Here is a 17,839-nt window from a genome sequence, read left to right on the forward strand (position 1 = left end):
TACTAGTATCTACACTGCACTACCAACTGAGTTCCTTGATTACAGTAGCACTTATTCACTTGACAAGATATGAGAACATCGAAACAATTACATCTAAGAAAATTAGCCACCCCAGAACTTCAATTAGAAATATGTCCTTTATTAGACAGAAAAAAACATAGGCTAATATCTGTTTTGTGACAAGATATACAGTACACTTGCTAATCAAAGTTAGTATCAAACATTCTTCAAACAATCCTACATTACACCTAAGAGGATGAGCAGTCAAAGCAGTGAGCGGGTTACTGTACAGTAGTGTTAAAGTCTTATTTTAGGATGGTGGAGTAGACAGTCCTAACTTCCATCCATCATATATTAGTGAAAACGAGCTATAAGACAGGAATAGCAAATCCAGCCCCTTTTCTCTCCTTTATCAAAACTACTTCCAGCACCAAGATTCAATACATTTTCATAAAATAAAAAAACTTTGAACTATTTTTAACAAAGATTATATAAATTAAGAAATAGGCATGTTACAAGTGGTGTAAAGTACTTAGGTAAAAATACTTTACAGCACTACTTAAGTTGTTTTCTGGAGTATCTGTACTTTACTATTTATATTTTTTACAACTTTTACTTCACTACATTCCCCCCCAAAAAAGACCGTACTTTTTACAACATACACTTTCCCTGACACCCAAAAGTACTTGTTACATTTTGAATGCTTAACAGGACAAGAAATTGGTCCAATTCACACTTATCAAGAGAACATCCCTGGTCGTCTCTACCGCCTCTGATCTGGTGGGCTTACTAAACACAAATGCTTAGTTTGTATATTATGTGCGAGTGTGCCCCTGGCTATCTGTAAATTTTAAAACCACAAAAATGTAGTTTTCTGTTTTGCTTAATATAAGGAATTTTTTATTATTTATACTTTCGATACTTAAGTATATTTAAAACCAAATACTTTGACTTTTAATCAAGTAGTATTTTACTGGGTGACTTTCACTTGAGTCATTTTCTATTAAGGCATCTTTACTTTTATTCAAGTATGAAAATTGGGTCGTTTTTCCACCACCGCATGTTACGTGTACATAGTCTGAATATACTTATAGAATGGGAAGGCCTCCGATGACGGTAAATGCAGTGTGGCGCACATACATAGATAACATACTGAATCACACTACAAACCTCTATTACACAAAGAGGAAGAAGAACCCATTACATTTTGAGGGGCGTATCTACATCAAACTTACATGATCAAGTAGTTTTTCATATAGAGTATCATTTCTGTCACCAGTCAAATCATGCATTCCATTCGCCAATACACTGCATGGGTTATTTTACACAAACATGGAAAGTGCATGTATAGGGTTGAACTAAATCATCTTTAAAACATTAAGTGGATTTTATTACAACAAATTTACAAAATACAAATAATTTTCCAACTCTTGCCTTCAACCTCCTACCAACATCTTTTTGCTGTACAAGTAAAACAATCAATCCTGTAAATAACATTGTGTATTACATATTTCAATACCCCACTTTATCAATCAAGTCTAATTGAATCCCTCCACCCCATTTAAGGTAACAGATATGTCATAGAACTGGTGTCAGACGTCACCAAAGGTCCAGAGCCAGAGAGTAATGAGGGTAAAACCTGACATAGACAGGGTGTTACTGCCTTGAAAATGTCCTAGGCCTGAATATTTCGACATAATGGGTTTGCCAGAAAACAGGATTTTCCTAGTATGCGATTCAGTGACAGGTAAAAACCAGTTTCATGAAACCCACAACGACAAACCATTGACATTCTGGATTACTCAATCCAGTCTCTGGACGAGAGACACTATTAGTTAAGACTATTTGATTATTAACCAAATGTTGTCTCATACTGAGTCAAGGGGATACGTGACAACCATAACAACGAGAAAGATTGAGGTTAAATAGAGTACTAGTAACTATCAGGAAGGCCATTTTATATCCAAAGTGCTCATATAAAGATGACATCTATATGGTCCAGTTTTGATTGGACGTAGTTGATAATAAAGTGTACTGCAAAATGTACTGTCAAATAGCATTCTAAAGGGCCTTCACCTTCAGTGTGCCAGACAGACACGTGTGTTTGAATGAGGTACAGTTAATGTTAACATCAGTCAAACTACACAGTGAGGAGAGTTTCATTGCAGTGTGCCAATCCAAATATTTCAACATTTCCTGATCCTGTAACTGCGGTGACTGACAACACAGAGGAGCATGATGGGATACTGGAAGATTAGGTCTTCTTCTTCAGATCCTCAAAGCGCCGTGACAGGTCATCAAAGTCGATGTCATCAGAGCTCGCAGTGTTTCGTCCAACTCCAAAGGAGGAAGTGGGAAGCGTGTCGGGAACTGAGGGCAGCTCAGGGAGGGCATTGTTATCGTAGATCTGGGATGAAGGCCCGGGGCCTGTGGAAAGAACATATGTTTAGATTGACATTACAAATACACCCCAATGCAACCGTTATGCAAAAAGAAAGCAATACTATTGCTGAAGAGATTGACGTGTAGGAAAGGAAATATTCATTGAAAACTTACCAGAGACCTGGGATCGATCAGAAGGTTTAATAGACAGCTCATCAATCTGAAAAATACACACACATCATGATCTCTCTACCCTGCCTGCATGTTGAAATGTTAAAGTTGTATAGATACATGAGAAGGCAGAGAAAAACAATGTTTTTGTATGTTAGTATGTGATTGGGGGAGGAATAATCATTGAAGTAGTGCAATGCTGAGAAAGTCAACACCGCTGGGGTAAGAATGAGCAAAAAGCAAGAGCTAATAATATAATTACGCTCAAATTGCATTCACTTCACTATGAAGAACATTGCTTCCCTACCACATCCAGTAACATACTAGTTTGACATCAAGCAGATCTGTTTCAGCATATTATAAATCACTCAGAGCGTTCAAAAGACAGTCGTATGCAGTTCAGCACAAGGTTAGTGATTAACAGTTAATACCAGCTATGGCCGTTTCCACATTCTATCTGTTCTTATCCAATCCCTATCACGTCCCTGTAGCATAGCACTGTGCTGCAGAGACAAGCGATGGCACAAGCAAACTATAATGAACTCCTCTTCCCTGGAAGGTGAAATGGCCGGCTGTCCATCTGTCTGGAGAAGCAGAAGGGGCAGGGGGCTCTGACACTTACAGACTCGTAGGTGGGGGGGCAGCTCGGCAGCTCAGGGGGGTGCCCATCTCTCATTCGAGGCTGGAAGTTGTTAAAGGCATCATATGTGCCAACAGAGGGGCCGTTGAACCCTATGAGGCCGGGCATCTAAAAAAAATGAAAATGTATAAAAACATCCCATTCATATCAACATCTCTATATTTCTTAAAGCTGGAATCCTTAATGGTGAAACAGCCATGTCTGTTGGCGATGTTACAACAACAACGAAGTTACTTCAAACAACTAACACCGTTTTCTTCTTCTCTGACATTGCCCACGCGATAGAAAAAGCACCTTTTCCCCCATGCTGCATGAACAATAGCGGTCAGCGGCGCTGTTTCCCCCTACTGCGGACTCCATCTGTAAGCAACTATCTCGCAAAACAGGAGTGGTGTCATTCAAGCCACTATTGGGAAAAAAATGGTCTTACTGCTCCTTTGGGTGTTGGGTAGCTGAACGCTGATGGGGGGCCCATGGGCATAGGCATGGCTCCAGCGGTGAAGCCGCCGCCGCCACCCCCACCTCCTCCGCCTGGCTTCTTGAAGTCAGAGTCCACGTCTATGAGGTCAGCCTCCTCGCCTGTACACACCTCCGGCTGGGGGGGGGGGGGAATAAAATGTTATTAATCACATGCATCATAAACAACAGGTGTAGACTAAAAGGTACTGCATGATCAATCCAACGTCTGCATTGGCCATGCAGCATTTATGGTGATACGGCCTCTGCAGAAGTCAGTGCATTCATACTTTCTCGCGCGCAGCGGAGCCGTTGTCAAGGAAGTGACTTTGCGTTTATACAGGTCCTCCCTCCCTCACATACCGTCAACCAATAACGTCAATGCGGAGCTAAACAGAGCCCTCAGCATTGTTACAAAATTCGAGAGGTGCCCGGCGAAACGGTACGGAGCTTGACTTGGCCTCTGCATGCTTCCGGAGGCTCCGCAATGAGCGTCACACCCTCCATACGAAGCCTCTGACCACATTTTCAGATGAAGCACAAGTTGGCTTTAACAGTGAAATGCTTACTTACGGGCCTTTCCCAACAATGCAGAGAAAGAAAACAGAGAAATAATAGAAAAAGAATAACACGTAATCAAAGTAATAATACATACACAATGAGTACTAATAACATGGCTATATACATGGGTTACCAGTACTGGGTCAATGTAATTGAGGTAGATATGTACATATAAGTTGGAATAAAGTTACTAGGCAACAGGACAGGTAATGATTGCAGTGTATGTGATGAGTCAAAAGAGTGCAAAAAGGGTCAATGCAGATAGTCCGGGTAACTATTTAGCAGTCTTATGGCTTGGGGGTAGAAGATGTTCAGGGTCCTGTTGGTTCCAGACTTGGTAGTATATAAATAGTAGAGTCAGTCAGGGGGTGGGCACAGGGAGACAGGCACACAGGTGAATGGCGGGAGGCAGACAGGTTTCATCATCAGATACTCACTCTGACCATGGCGTCTGACTCGTAGGGCACGTTGTAATTCTTGGCAATCTCAATGAGGTAGCGCTCCACCAGGATCTTAGGAGGAGCCTCTACACTCAGTTTGTGCATAAGCTATGGGGTAAAGTAGAGACAGAGAAATGTTTTAGGCACACAGAAAACAAAACATGTATACAGTACCAATCAAAAGTTTGGATACTCATTCAAGGGTTTTTCTTTATTTTTACTTTTTTCTACATTGTAGAATAGTGAAGACATCAAAACTATGAAATAACACATATGGATTTATGTAACCCCCCAAAAAAGTGTTAAACAAATCAAAATATATATCATATTTGAGATTCTTCAAAGTAGCCACCCTTTGCCTTGATGACAGATTTGCACTCTTGGCATTCTCTCAACCAGCTTCATGAAGAATGCTTTCCAACAGTGTTCAAGGAGTTCCCACATATGCTGAGCACTTGTTGGCTGCTTATCCTTCACTCTGCGGTCCAACTCATCCCAAACCATCTCAATTGGGTTGAGGTCGGGTGATTGTGGAGGCCAAGTCATCTGATGCAGCACTCCATAACTCTCCTTCTTGGTCAAATAGCCCTTACACAGCCTGGAGGTGTGTTGGGTCATTGTCCTGTCAAAAAACAAAAATAGTTCCACTAAGCGCAAACCAGATGGGATGGTGTATTGCTGCAGAATGCTGTGGTAGCTATGGTGGTTAAGTGTGCCTTGAATACTAAATAAAGCACCGACAGTGTCACCAGCAAAGCATCCCCACATCTCCACCTCCATGCTTCACGGTGGGAACCACACGAGGAGATCATTAGTTCACCTACTATGCGTCTCACAAAGACATTGATGGTTTTTGCAACTGCACTTGAAGTTCTTGAAATTTTCCATATTTAACTGTCTTAAAGTAACGGACTGTCATTTCTCTTTGCTTATTTGAGCTGTTCTTGCCATAATATGGACTTGGTCTTTTACCAAATAGGGCTATCTTCTGTATACCACCCCTACCTAGTCATAACACAACCAATTGGCTCAAACATATTAAGAAGGAATTAAACCCCACAAATTAACAAGGCACACCTGTTAATCGAAATGCATTCCAGGTGACTACTTCATGAAGCTGGTTGAGAGAATGCAAAGAGTGTGCAAAGCAGTCATCAAGGAAAAGGGTGGCTACTTTGAAGAATCTCAAATATAAAATATATTTGGATTTGTTTAACACTATTGGTTACTACATGATTCCATATGTGTTATTTCATAGTTTTGATGTCAATGTAGAAAATAGTCAAAATAAAGAAAAACCCTTGAATGAGTAGGTGTGTCCCAACTTTTGACTGGTACTGTATCTTGAAGCAGACCATGTGAAAATGCATACCCTATCGTTGACTGTCCCGATTTGGTTTGTCCTACAGAGCTTGCCATACTCTTTGCTGTATTTGGCACACAGCTGATCAGACACCTGTATGGAGAAAGCACAGTATCAAGGATCACAATACAGCAAAAAGTGTACAAACAGCATTATTTATTTATTTATTACTGAGAACTAGTTTCAAGTTTTATTAGTCCTATGTAGAGGATATGTATGATATACATGGTCCAAAACAAAATGTTTACTTGCAGGTTTCTTCAACAATGCAACAAAAAATAATAAAATATAAAAATATGAACATAAAGTAAATGGCAGTTGAATAGAATAATACATTGTAGCATAAGTATAATACAGGACGGCACAATTTATAGTCCAATAGTAACATGTGTATTGGGGAATGGGCAGGATGAAAGTGTTTAAATTAGGCAGTATAATAAGACTAGTCCAAGCGACTAGACATGTTAACGCACATTGCATACTACTCACAATTTTGAGCTCGTTGACCTCAGACTGCAGACGTGGGGCTGCCCAGATGAGAGTGGACACAGCCTCCTGCAGGCCAGGGTCGAGCTCTCTTTCAAGGAACAGACAAATTGGTGTTAAGGGATTGACTGATTTTTTACTTGTCTGAAAGCTCAAATGACAAATGCTCTGTAACATCATGGGCCAAAAGAGTGACTTAACATGGGGTTGTATGATGCAAGGAACCACTTTACAAAACACAATTATCATTACCATACAGAGAATCAGAAAATGTAAGCCACCCTCTGCCTATTGACTTCTTTGCATATTCAGACTGTCTCAAAACAGAACACAGCCCCTTAAAAAAAATACAAAATGTTATGTCACCAGATAGGTGCAGTGAAATGTGTAGTTTTACTGGGTGAGCCATAGTAGTACGGCGCCCCCTGTAGCAAATTAGTGTTAAGGAACTTGCTCAAAGGCACATTGACAGATTTTTCACCTTGTCGGCTCGGGTATTCCAACCAGCGACTTTTGTTACTGGCTCAATGCTCTAAGCTACCTGCCGCCCTTTAAGGCTCTCCTGGAGGATGGTTGGCAATCCTTAAATAACATAAATCATTTTTAAACTTTACAATTACAATCAAATACTATTTAATGAATAAGGGATCAAATGGCTTAAGTAGGCTACTTCAAAGCAAGGTAACTCTCTAAGACATGTTTATCTATAACCATGTAAGGCTGTAATATGAAGGTTTTCGTGGAGATCTATTGATAGGGTAGGAGTAATTTCAAAATTAGGCTACTCTTAGGGCCGGGGCAATACTCGTTAGTATCGTGGCAAGGAAACAAAACACGAAGCGGATTTAACTTCTTTAGGAAAACAGCCCTATGTTGGAAACAAACATACATTTTTTATCCAGAGTCATATTTTTGTATTTTCCAAGCTGTAGCACACAATATTTTACATACAGCAGGTTTTTAACCAAATAGTTGGGTTTTCATGGAAGAAATATTGCGACACTGGTTTCATCCCGGCCCTAGCTATTCTAAGAATATTTTTAACACTGTCAGAATGACATGCCCAATGTTGAATAGAGTCAACTCCCAATTTTGAGTGTTTGAGTTTTTTTTTTAATTAAAAAGCATAACAGGAGTAGGTTTCCACCCGTTCATCAACTGCGCGACAGTCATTTATTCAGGAGCACTGGACAACATTTTTGTAGGACATCGGACATGACATTAATACATGCTATTAGCGAAATACTTAACTACCAAGATAACCAGCCAAGCTACACGATATGTTTTGAATTGGCTAACTAGTCCGTCTGTTAGTCTATTATTATTTTATAGGCCATAGTCTAGCTGCTACAATCTCTCTCCTCAGGTCCAATCACACTGGCATAAACGCAGGGGATGTACACGTGACTTTTTCACGATTTTCATGGCCGTATGATCCGTTCGCTAATCAAAAATGTACCGTCAGTGGGCAAATAACTCACTAACTAGCAAGGAATATCAACAAATATGCTCTGAGCTTTGATCATCTCGTGACCGCAAAACTGTGCGCAACACATTGCATGCTGAAGACCCTGGTCCAATTCTGATCGGAGAAATTTTAGGATTCAATTTTTTTCCTTGTCCATCCAGACAACTTACATTAAATCTGTATTCTTATTGTCCAACTATTTGTTTTATCTGTCCCGGACAAGCGTTAATGTCAAGCCCTGAAGGATAAACTCAAAAACACCCATAATAGGGCAAGGAGTTTTTCCTTGACCAGGAGAAATTTTGGCTTTTCTTTCAATTGTCTTTACTCAATTCCTTGCATCCTCTCTCGTCTCCGTCTCAAAACGAGGAGGCAACAAGAGGAGGCAACAAGGAGACATGATGCAAGGAAATAAACAATTGAGAAAGAGCCTCCTTGTCTGAGTCCTCTAGGCTGGCTCATTTACTTCATGGACTGGATGAGGCCAAAGCGAGCCAGCAGCAGGTCACAGTACAGTTCTAGGATCTCCATGGCCTCCACCAAGTAGTCCTCTCTGATGATGTGTTCCACACGGATCCGTGCTCGCTCATCCTTTCCTGTTGACAGGTAGTCTGCAATCTCCTTCCGCGCTTTCTGAGCTAGCTCAGCTACAAAGGGCAGAAGATCCATTCTGTAAGCATTTATTTTACAGACAACCCGAGACACAAAAATTTCAAATAACAGAGCCTAGACTACAGCTTGCACACTGTTTGTGTGTGCATGTACAGTACCAGTCAAAAGTTTGGACACACCTACTCATTCAAGGGTTTCTTTATTTTTACTATTTTCTACATTGTAGAATAGTGAAGACATGAAAACTATTAAATAACACATGGAATCATGTGGTAACCAAAACAAAAATCTAAATATATTTTAGATTCTTCAAAGTAGCCACCCTTTGCCTTGATGACAGATTTGCACACTCTTGGCATTCTCTCAACCAGCTTCATGAAGAATGCTTTTCCAACAGTGTTGAAGGAGTTCCCACATATGCTGAGCACTTGTTGGCTGCTTTTCCTTCACTCTGCGGTCCAACTCGTCCCAAACCATCTCAATTGGGTTGAGGTCGGGTGATTGTGGAGGTCAGGTCATCTGCATCGCTGCAGAATGCTGTGGTAGCTATGGTGGTTAAGTGTGCCTTGAATTCTAAATAAAGCACTGACAGTGTCACCAGCAAAGCACCCCCGCACCTCCATGCTTCATGGTGGGAACCACACGAGGAGATCATCAGTTCATCTACTCTGCATCTCACAAAGACACAGCGGTGGGAACCAAAAATCTCAAATTTGGACTCATCAGACCAAAGGACTGATTTCCACTGGTCTAATGTACATTGATTGTGTTTCTTGGCCTAAGCAAGTCTCTTATTATTGGTGTCCTTTAGTAGTGGTTTCTTTGCAGCAATTCGACCATGAAGGCCTGATTCACACAGTCTCCGCTGAACAGTTGATGTTGAGATGTGTCTGTTACTTGAACTCTGTGAAGCATTTCTTTGAGCTGCAATTCCTGAGGCTGGTAACTCTCTAATGAACTTATCCTCAGCAGAATTAACTCTGGGTCTTCCATTACTGTGGCGGTCCTCATGAGAACCAGTTTCATCATAGCCCTTGATGGTTTTTGCGATTGCACTTGAATAAACGTTCAAAGTTCTTGAAATGTTCCAGATTGACTGACCTTCATGTCTTAAAGTAATGACGGTCTGTCGTTTCTCTTTGCTTATTTGAGATGTTCTTGTCATAATATGGACTTGGTCTTTAACCAAATAGGGCTATCTTCTGTATACCACCCCTACTTTGTCACAACACAACTGATTGGCTCAAATGCATTGAGGAAAGAAATTCCACAAATTAACTTTCTACAAAGGCACACCTCTTAATTGAAATGCATTCCTGGTGGCTACCTCATGTAGCTGGTTGAGAGAATGCCAAGAGAGTGCAAAGCTGTCATCAAGGCAAAGGGTGGCTACTTTGAAGTATCTCAAATATAAAATATTTTGATTTGTTTAACACTTTTTTGGGGGTTACTACATGAATCCACATGTGTTATTTCATAGTTTTGATATATTCACTATTATTCTACAATGTAAAAAATAGTAACAATAAAGAAAACCCCTGGAATGAGTAAGTGTGTCCAAAGTTTTGACTGGTACTGTTGTTGCCTGGCTCACTTTTCTTTTTCTCCAAGAGCTTCAGGCGATTGATCACCAGTCGGAGATTGACCCGGAGTCTTTCTGCTTTGAATCCTCCCCCGAGCATGATGGCCAACTAAGGAAACAAAATAAGTTGGTATTGAAAAGAGGAGCCAATACATACTGGCAAGTGTGACAATTTCTTTTCCACACTGACATCACCCACCATATTGTTTTCACCTATCCTTTGTTCAGAGAACGTGAAGATGAAGGAGATGAGGGAATAAGGAGAGGTTTCTACACTAGTGAGTCATCACCATCATGTGAGCAGGTTGATGGCCACACCAGTAACTACAGGCTGGTAGAACTGGATCGGACATATAAAACTGACAGACATTGAGCTATGTAGCTAACTTAACTAGCTAAAAAGCTAACAGTATCTACCCCCGAAACCAATAACCGTCTAACTAGCTTACACCTCTATCAGAAAGTATAAACATTTTAATGAACAAAACCCATGTTGATGGATCACATAGTAAAGGAAATAGTTAGCTAACTAGCTAGTTTGAACAACAAGGATGAAGAAATATAGTTAACTACTAACGTTAGTTGCTAGCTATACTAGCAAGATAGCTAGCTAACGTCTGATAAACAAAGCAGTGCTGTTCGAATAAAACGTATCCAGCTAGCTACAGTAATGTTACCTTAAAAAAACAACCAACCAATAAAAGGCATAGTATATATAATAATTTACATTTTATATCTAATGAACACAATTTTTTGACATTACCTGTTAGCTAGGTTAACAGCAACTTGTCGAGTTGCTTGACTTCCGTGAATGCGAGTCTTCCTCCTTCAATACACACAAAAACAAGACCGAGTGACGTCACGGGAAATGTGCAAAACGTGGGCGTTTCACACCTGCTGTTTACACCACTAGAAGGCGATAGTGGATTTGAGAGCCATAAACTAGATTTCAAAGAAATTAGACCCAATGCCATAAATGTACAGTACGCCTGCTACATAGCCTGATATGCTTTGAGGAAGTCGACCAATATAGCTGGTCAAACTGCACAGGGCAGCAAGGCTGAGTTTCAAAACTACACCCCACAGATCAAATGTTTTAGATCAGAAAAGCCCTTTTAAATACTCACATGAAAATGAAGCTGCAAGTAGTGTGAACCTTGAACAATAATCATTCATTGAATCAACTATTTAGCTAAATAATTATACATGTTTTTGTCACATACACTGGATAGGTGCAATAAAATGTGGTTTTACAGCATATGTCTACTCATTCCATGGAAGGCCAAGTATCTGCGGGTTTTCGCTCCTGGATTAGTAAAGAACTCCCCTCACCTGGTTGTCTAGGTCTTGATTGAAACGAAAAACACTAGGTCCTCCATGGAATGAGTTTGGCACCCGTTTTACAGGGTCAGCCATAGTCGTATCGCAACCCTGGAGCAAATTATGGTTAAGTGCCTTGCCCAAGGGCACATCAGCAGATGTTTTACCTGCTGCCCACAGATCAATTAGCTGAACAGATTAAAAGTGTGAATCTAATTGGTCACAAAAAGTCAGAATAAATCACAGCATGACAAGTTTTGCTTTTTTTTTATTGCAAATTACAAACTATCGACCACTGTTTAACAAATTGCAACTTCCTGTTTTAAAAAAAATCTGTACAAAGAAATATGAATTATCATAACACATACATCATCATAATAAATGCTACAACTTGAGTTTGCTGGCTGAGACTTCTTTGTGTTTCTTCTTCTTGGAGCCCGGGTCCTTGGCTCCTTTGATCTGGCTCTTCACTTGGTCTTGTAGTTGGGAGAAGAAGGCGGAGGAGGAGCGGAGAGCTTTATCCTTCCCCTCATCCTTGAACAGAGAACAAATTTAAAAATATATTTTTAAGAAACTATTTGCAACTGTGACAGACAGCTGAATTCTATCTATTGTAATAAATACAAATTAAATTGTTTGGAGAACACAATGGCCTTATCAGTCTATATTGATCACACAGAAATATAATGGAGGGGCTTGCATTTAAAAGACAAAGACAAATATAAAAACTAGACATGCAGAGAGAAAGAAAACACTGACCTTTAATAATGTTGCTTTGCCTCCCTTTGTGAGTTTCTTGAGGTTTTCTGCCACCTCTGCCTTTGATTGTTTCTTATTCTCTCCAGTTCTGTCCTTCAGTTTCCGTCTCTTCTCCTTCTCCTGGATCTTGATGCTCTTCACCTTCTTCCTCTTGCGTCTCTCTCGTTTCTTGTCTGTGGAGGTCTTTTCAGAGTCACCCAGCACGTCGCCAGCCTTGTTCTTCTCCTAAGATCAGAAAGGAAATGGTGTTACCCTGTCCCCAGAAGAATCTATTAAAAGGCTACTATGGTAGACAACACAGAAGAACATTGGTTGACTTCGACCCTTGAATGCTTTTGTACGCGTCAGTGTACTCTACTAGAATATGATTTCCCATAACATGAAACATTATGGAAAGGGATGCATGACAAACCTTGACTTCCTCTGGAGCCAATAGAGTGGCATTACTAGCACTGACTGGCGCAACTTCCTCCATAGCAATAGAAGGCAAATTGGAGACAACTTTCACTTCAGGAACAGGCTGCAGGACACAAAGAAAAGGTCAAACATATCAATATTGTGTAAAAAGCGTTTCCATTTGTACAAAATCTTTCATTATAAACTGGGTTGTTCAAACACTGAATGCTGATTGTCTGAAAGCCCTGGTATAGCACTGAATATCACAGGTATGAAAAAAAATCATGTATTTTCCAGGCACTCCACGTTGCATCATGCTTAACAGCCCTTAGCCATGGTATATTGGCAATATACCACACCCCCCCGTGCTTATTGCTTAAATATACCATCTTTAAAAGACAACCATTAATGATGGTTGTCATGCAAATGCTACAGTGTTTAATTTATTAGGATTGCCATTAGCTACTCCACATGCAGCAGCTACTCTTCCTGGGGTCCACATAAAACGTACAAATACATGACAAAGTACAGAACAGTAATAGACAAGAACATAAGACATTACTTTTTTTTTAAGTTACATATCGTTAAGACACAGAGACAACAAACATACTACTTACACACTATTCATATATACGGTACAGTTCAATTAGATCTTTAGAAAGAGGATCTGTGCTGTGACACAAGATGTTGTTTTAAAGCTAAACTTGCTTTTTGCCTGTGTAACCTCTGGTGGTAGAGCGTTCCACAATGACATAGCATAACTGAGTGACACAATAAATCTGTTTTTGGTTTGGGTACCATGAAGAAACCCACAGTGGAGTGTCATGCATGTCTGTTTGAAGTGTATGCAAATAGATTATAACAAGTGGTTAGGCATTTTCAACACACAACTGTTTCTTAAAAAGACTAGAAGAAAAGTAGTCCATTTCTCCTCAAACCTTAACTGAAAGACTATCATGTTGCTGATGTTAGTTCTGTGTGTGCAGTTAAGGGCAAGCCGTGCTGCTTTGTTTTGAGCCAGCTGCAGCTTTGCAGTATCCAGGGCACATGGAAACACTGACAGGAAAACTCACCGGTTTGGGTGTGAAGTGAAAGTTAGAGAGAGCGTCAAGTTTAAGGAATATAGAATCCATGAGCTTTTGAATTTCTACATGGGCTGGGTTCTCTTCGTCCTCTGTCTTTTGCTGAAATACAAGGGAAATAGATGGAAATAATACAATTAATTCAACAAACAAAAAATGCATTAATTGCAATATAGAGAAAAGCCAAGTATGTTCACACTAAAATATAATAACTACCTGATTCTGCTTGAGGTACTCCTGCTCATAAACCTCTGCAAGGCTCAGCTTGCTCTTCTCATGGTCCAGAGTCAGCCTCTTCTTGTATTCAAATACCTCTTCCTTAGGCTTCTCCTTGCGCACCACATCATCCCACACCTTGGAATAAAATACAAGTCAGAAAATAAAATTGCCTTTGAAATGTCCCAATGTGGTTACATCGGAACTAAATACTGGATAGACCTATACTTGTTCTACCCATTTACTCACAATGAAACGATGATGACACATTCAGCTGGGTCCAACTGAAAATAGTTGTTCAGTTTGTTGTCAAGATTGAGTTGTCTCTAGAGATGGATTAGCTGACAACGTCACGAAAACGATGCACGCGATTCAATGGTGTAGACGTTCGTGTGTTGTTGTGATTCTGAATGGCCAGATACAGTAGTTATCAACAATGACAAGAAGCTGCCATGTGGGGAATCATAGGTGTCTCTTTTCAGCTAGTTTCATCTCGTTCTTGATACTATGTCTTGTTTTGAGGTGTTTTGACTGATGTCTATGCTAAAATGGCTCAAATTCACTAGTTAGCTAACCAACAACTATAACGATGTACTTGAAAGACAGTTCTCATTGTGAAAATGTATGTTTTCAATAAACATTAGAGACTAAATATAGTTTACATTTAAGCCAACCCAGTCTGTTTTGCCCCATAGTTGAGCATGCGTCGGTTTTGTTGCTAAACAACCGACCCGTCTAGACACTGACCTGGTCTTTAATCCTCTGCTTGATGATGTCCTCCAGCTGCAAAGTGGTTTCCTCTGTTACAGCAGGGGCTGAGAGAAAACAGAGCAAATGTTACCTGACTGAACAAGCACCCTCTCCGACAAACAAACTTGCAGTAAGTAAAATACTAAACCATCTCCAACGGGACTGACAGCTAAACTGAACAGACTGACAAGCATGTGGTACGTACCCATCCTGGAGGCCGAGTCAAATGCCACATCCACCTCAAGAAGGCTGTTCTCTGGGCGAGTCTGAGCAGACACCTCTCCTGTTAGTTGCCATGGCTTCTCTCCCATGGCAGCCTTTTCCAAATCCTGGATCTTTTCAGCCATCTGTGTAAGGTAAGAATTTACCATTTCATTAGTCTGCTACATAAAGTTATATATACGGCAGATGAAAAAAAAAAAGGAAATGAAATGACACCCAACCAAATTTAGATATTCTAAAACAGCCCTTGAGGAAAAGCTTGCCTTGTCTTGTCGTTTCTCAAAGGATGATTTGGATTCAGGTTTTGTTGCATTTTGAGACTTTCCTCCAAGGATGTCCGCCATGTCTTCTCCCTCACTGTCATCACTTTCTCCAGGTAGGTTAAAGGTCACCCGTTTCAAAGCCTCCTTGGCTTGTCTGCAATCTTCATCCTCAACGAAGTCCCTAAAACAGCAAAGGAACAAACACAACTTATCTTAAGTACAAAATAAATATCCCTTCCCTATAAATGCATTTCCAACCATGACATTCACATGAGATTCCTGCATCAGCCTCTTACTCATTTTCATCTTCATCATCATCATCATCTTGCAGTCCATCCATACTGTTGTCCTCATCCTCTGCATCTGACTGGCCAGCTGTTTGTGCAGGATCATCATCCACAGCATCAAAGAAGTCTTTGTACTTCAGATTCCTAGAACTTTTCAGCTACAGAAAGAACATAGTAGATTAATAGGAATTCAGTGTGTTTGTCTACAATAATGACCAGAAACACCACCAAAACACATGTAGCTGAATAGTAGCTAGGCCTGGCAGAGAGAAAAACTATATGATACATACTGTGCTTGGTTTTTTTGTTTTTTTGGAAGGAACAGCTTCACAGAAGAGGCCTACGTCATCATCTTCATCTCCAGAGGGCAAGTCCTGGAAGTAGTCTACATCACCGTCCCCCTCCTTCCCCTCCCTTCTGTCCATATCGTCCAGAAAGGACTCCATCTCCGAGAGCTTGAAGAACCTGTCATCAACCTCTGATGGAGGACCCAGTGGTTTTGAATCTCTCCCCGCTGAGCATTTCTTCTGTTTAGCTTGTTTTTCTAATGCGTCCACATCAAAATCTACATCAGAGTCCTCGTCTGTGTTATCCCTTCTCAAGGCATCCATAGCAGTTTTAAGCATGGGTGGTTCTTCTCCTTGCCAATCTTCATCTTCTAAATCTCCATCTCTCATCTCCTCTTCACCATCTTGTTCATCCCTTTCATCTGGCTCCTCATCAGCATCCTCTTCATCAAATAGGATACTCAGAGCTGTATCCAAGGCAGCCTGACTCACTGCTGTCTCAAAGTGCTTCAGCACTGCAGTATTTTGGAGCTCCAGCTCCTGCCATATCTGTTCCTCGTCAAAGTTATCAACCACCAGTTGGTCCAGAGGACTTCCCTTTGAGCCTGCTGGCTCGTGGGTTTTGTGTAAATCATACAGGGTCTTAGTGAGAGAAGTGAAGTTTGTTGCCACTCCATCCTGAAGACTATACACAAAGAAAAAAATACAAAAAGCAATTGTTGTTAACAGTATTGTTCAAGTAGTAGTGGTTAGTAATGTTAACAGTCTTCTTCAACCAACCCTGGCCTTGAAAACCCACAGGGTGTGCAGGGTTTTGTTCTAGCCCAGTACCCACACCTGGCTGAACTAATCAAGGGTAGCTAAATTACTAGAATAAAGTTTATCGGTGCTTCTGGGCTATCTTTAAGAATATTTGATGATGTGTTCTAGCTAACCAAACAGGGAATGTTTGCAGATGGTTGCTTGCTCCAACACCATCATTAAGTTTGCAGACGACACAACAGCGGTAGGCCTGATCACAGACAACAACGAGACAGCCTATAGGAAGGAGGTCAGAGACCTGGCCGGGTGGTGCGAGAATAACAACCTATCCCTCAACGTAACCAAGACTAAGGAGATGATTGTGGACTACAGGAAAAGGAGCACCAAGCACGCCCCCATTCTCATCGATGGGGCTGTAGTGGAGCACGTTGAGCGCTTCAAGTTCCAGCTGCAACATCGAGAGCATCCTGACCGGTTGCATCACTGCCTGGTACGGCAATTGCTCGGCCTCCGACCACAAGGCACTTCAGAGGGTAGTGCGTACGGCCCAGTACATCACTGGGGCAAAGCTGCCTGCCATCCAGGTCCTCTACACCAGGCAGTGTCAGAGGAAGGCCCTAAAAATTGTCAAAGACCCCAGCCACCCCAGTCATAGACTGTTCTCTCTACTACCGCATGGCAAGCAGTACTGGAGTGCCAAGTCTAGGACAAAAGGGCTCTCAACAGTTTTTAACCCCAAGCCATAAGACTCCTGAACAGGTAATCAAATGGTTACCCGGACTATTTGCATTGTGTCCCACAACCCGCCAACCCCTCTTTTTACGCTACTGCTACTCATCATATATGCATAGTCACTTTAACCATACCTACATGTACATACTACCTCAATAAGCCTGACTAACCGGTGTCTGTATATAGCCTTGCTACTGTTATTTTCAAATGTCTTTTTACTGTTGTTTTATTTCTTTACTTACACACACACCTTTTTCCCGCACTATTGGTTAGAGCCTGTAAGTAAGCGTTTCACTGTAAGGTCTACACCTGCTGTATTCGGCGCACGTGACAAATACACTTTGATTTGCTAGATGCTAGCTAGCCTTAGCATTGTGTAACGATGGCAGCAAGTGAATTGATTGATTTTAAGTTAAACATGTCTAGATATTATTATAGAAATGTTGCACTTACACAAGAAAATGTTCTGGGTGTGCAGTTTTTATGTTGAGTAGCTTTAAACAGCCCTCCAACGTGTTACCTATGTCCCCGGTAGCCATCGTTTTTGCTCACATAGGAACATGTGTGTAACAAGAAAATATTCTCCCCCCGGAAACAATCTC

General features: G+C 40.9%; 2 protein-coding genes across 2 annotated transcripts; both read right to left on the minus strand.

Annotated features, from left to right (window-relative positions):
• Positions 1-118: 118 nt before the first annotated feature.
• On the minus strand, positions 119-11,014 carry ist1 (IST1 factor associated with ESCRT-III). Its single transcript, XM_045707986.2, has 10 exons — positions 10,925-11,014; positions 10,174-10,270; positions 8,434-8,614; positions 6,503-6,590; positions 6,023-6,106; positions 4,648-4,758; positions 3,624-3,788; positions 3,176-3,301; positions 2,557-2,602; positions 119-2,427 (listed from the first exon to the last, which is right to left on the minus strand). Exons 2-10 carry the CDS (start codon positions 10,259-10,261, stop codon positions 2,255-2,257), a joined length of 1,062 nt encoding a protein of 353 aa, XP_045563942.1. The 5' UTR covers positions 10,262-10,270; positions 10,925-11,014; the 3' UTR covers positions 119-2,254.
• A 717-nt stretch (positions 11,015-11,731) lies between these two features.
• On the minus strand, positions 11,732-17,836 carry mphosph10 (M-phase phosphoprotein 10 (U3 small nucleolar ribonucleoprotein)). Its single transcript, XM_014175473.3, has 11 exons — positions 17,691-17,836; positions 15,747-16,428; positions 15,466-15,614; positions 15,170-15,350; positions 14,890-15,031; positions 14,682-14,749; positions 13,935-14,072; positions 13,710-13,820; positions 12,653-12,760; positions 12,241-12,465; positions 11,732-12,015 (listed from the first exon to the last, which is right to left on the minus strand). The coding sequence occupies exons 1-11, from the start codon at positions 17,774-17,776 to the stop codon at positions 11,866-11,868; spliced, it is 2,040 nt and encodes a 679-aa protein (XP_014030948.1). The 5' UTR covers positions 17,777-17,836; the 3' UTR covers positions 11,732-11,865.
• Between the last annotated feature and the right edge of the window lie 3 nt (positions 17,837-17,839).

Source organism: Salmo salar, chromosome 26 (genome assembly GCF_965601325.2).
Source record: "Salmo salar chromosome 26, fSalSal1, whole genome shotgun sequence".
Taxonomy (NCBI): Eukaryota; Metazoa; Chordata; class Actinopteri; order Salmoniformes; family Salmonidae; genus Salmo; species Salmo salar.

Excerpts from the sequence above, each read along its gene's own strand:
- mphosph10 (XM_014175473.3), bottom strand. The coding sequence starts at position 17,776 with ATGGCTACCGGGGACATAGGTAACACGTTGGAGGGCTGTTTAAAGCTA. Across the intron at positions 12,761-13,709 it reads TTCACTTCACACCCAAACCG|CCTGTTCCTGAAGTGAAAGT; the intron begins GTGAGTTTTCCT and ends TGTGTCCTGCAG. Across the intron at positions 12,016-12,240 it reads GCAAAGCAACATTATTAAAG|GATGAGGGGAAGGATAAAGC; the intron begins GTCAGTGTTTTC and ends TCTCTGTTCAAG.
- ist1 (XM_045707986.2), bottom strand. The coding sequence starts at position 10,261 with ATGCTCGGGGGAGGATTCAAAGCAGAAAGACTCCGGGTCAATCTCCGA. Across the intron at positions 8,615-10,173 it reads GCTCTTGGAGAAAAAGAAAA|CTGAGCTAGCTCAGAAAGCG; the intron begins GTGAGCCAGGCA and ends TGCCCTTTGTAG. Across the intron at positions 6,107-6,502 it reads AGGTCAACGAGCTCAAAATT|GTGTCTGATCAGCTGTGTGC; the intron begins GTGAGTAGTATG and ends TTCTCCATACAG.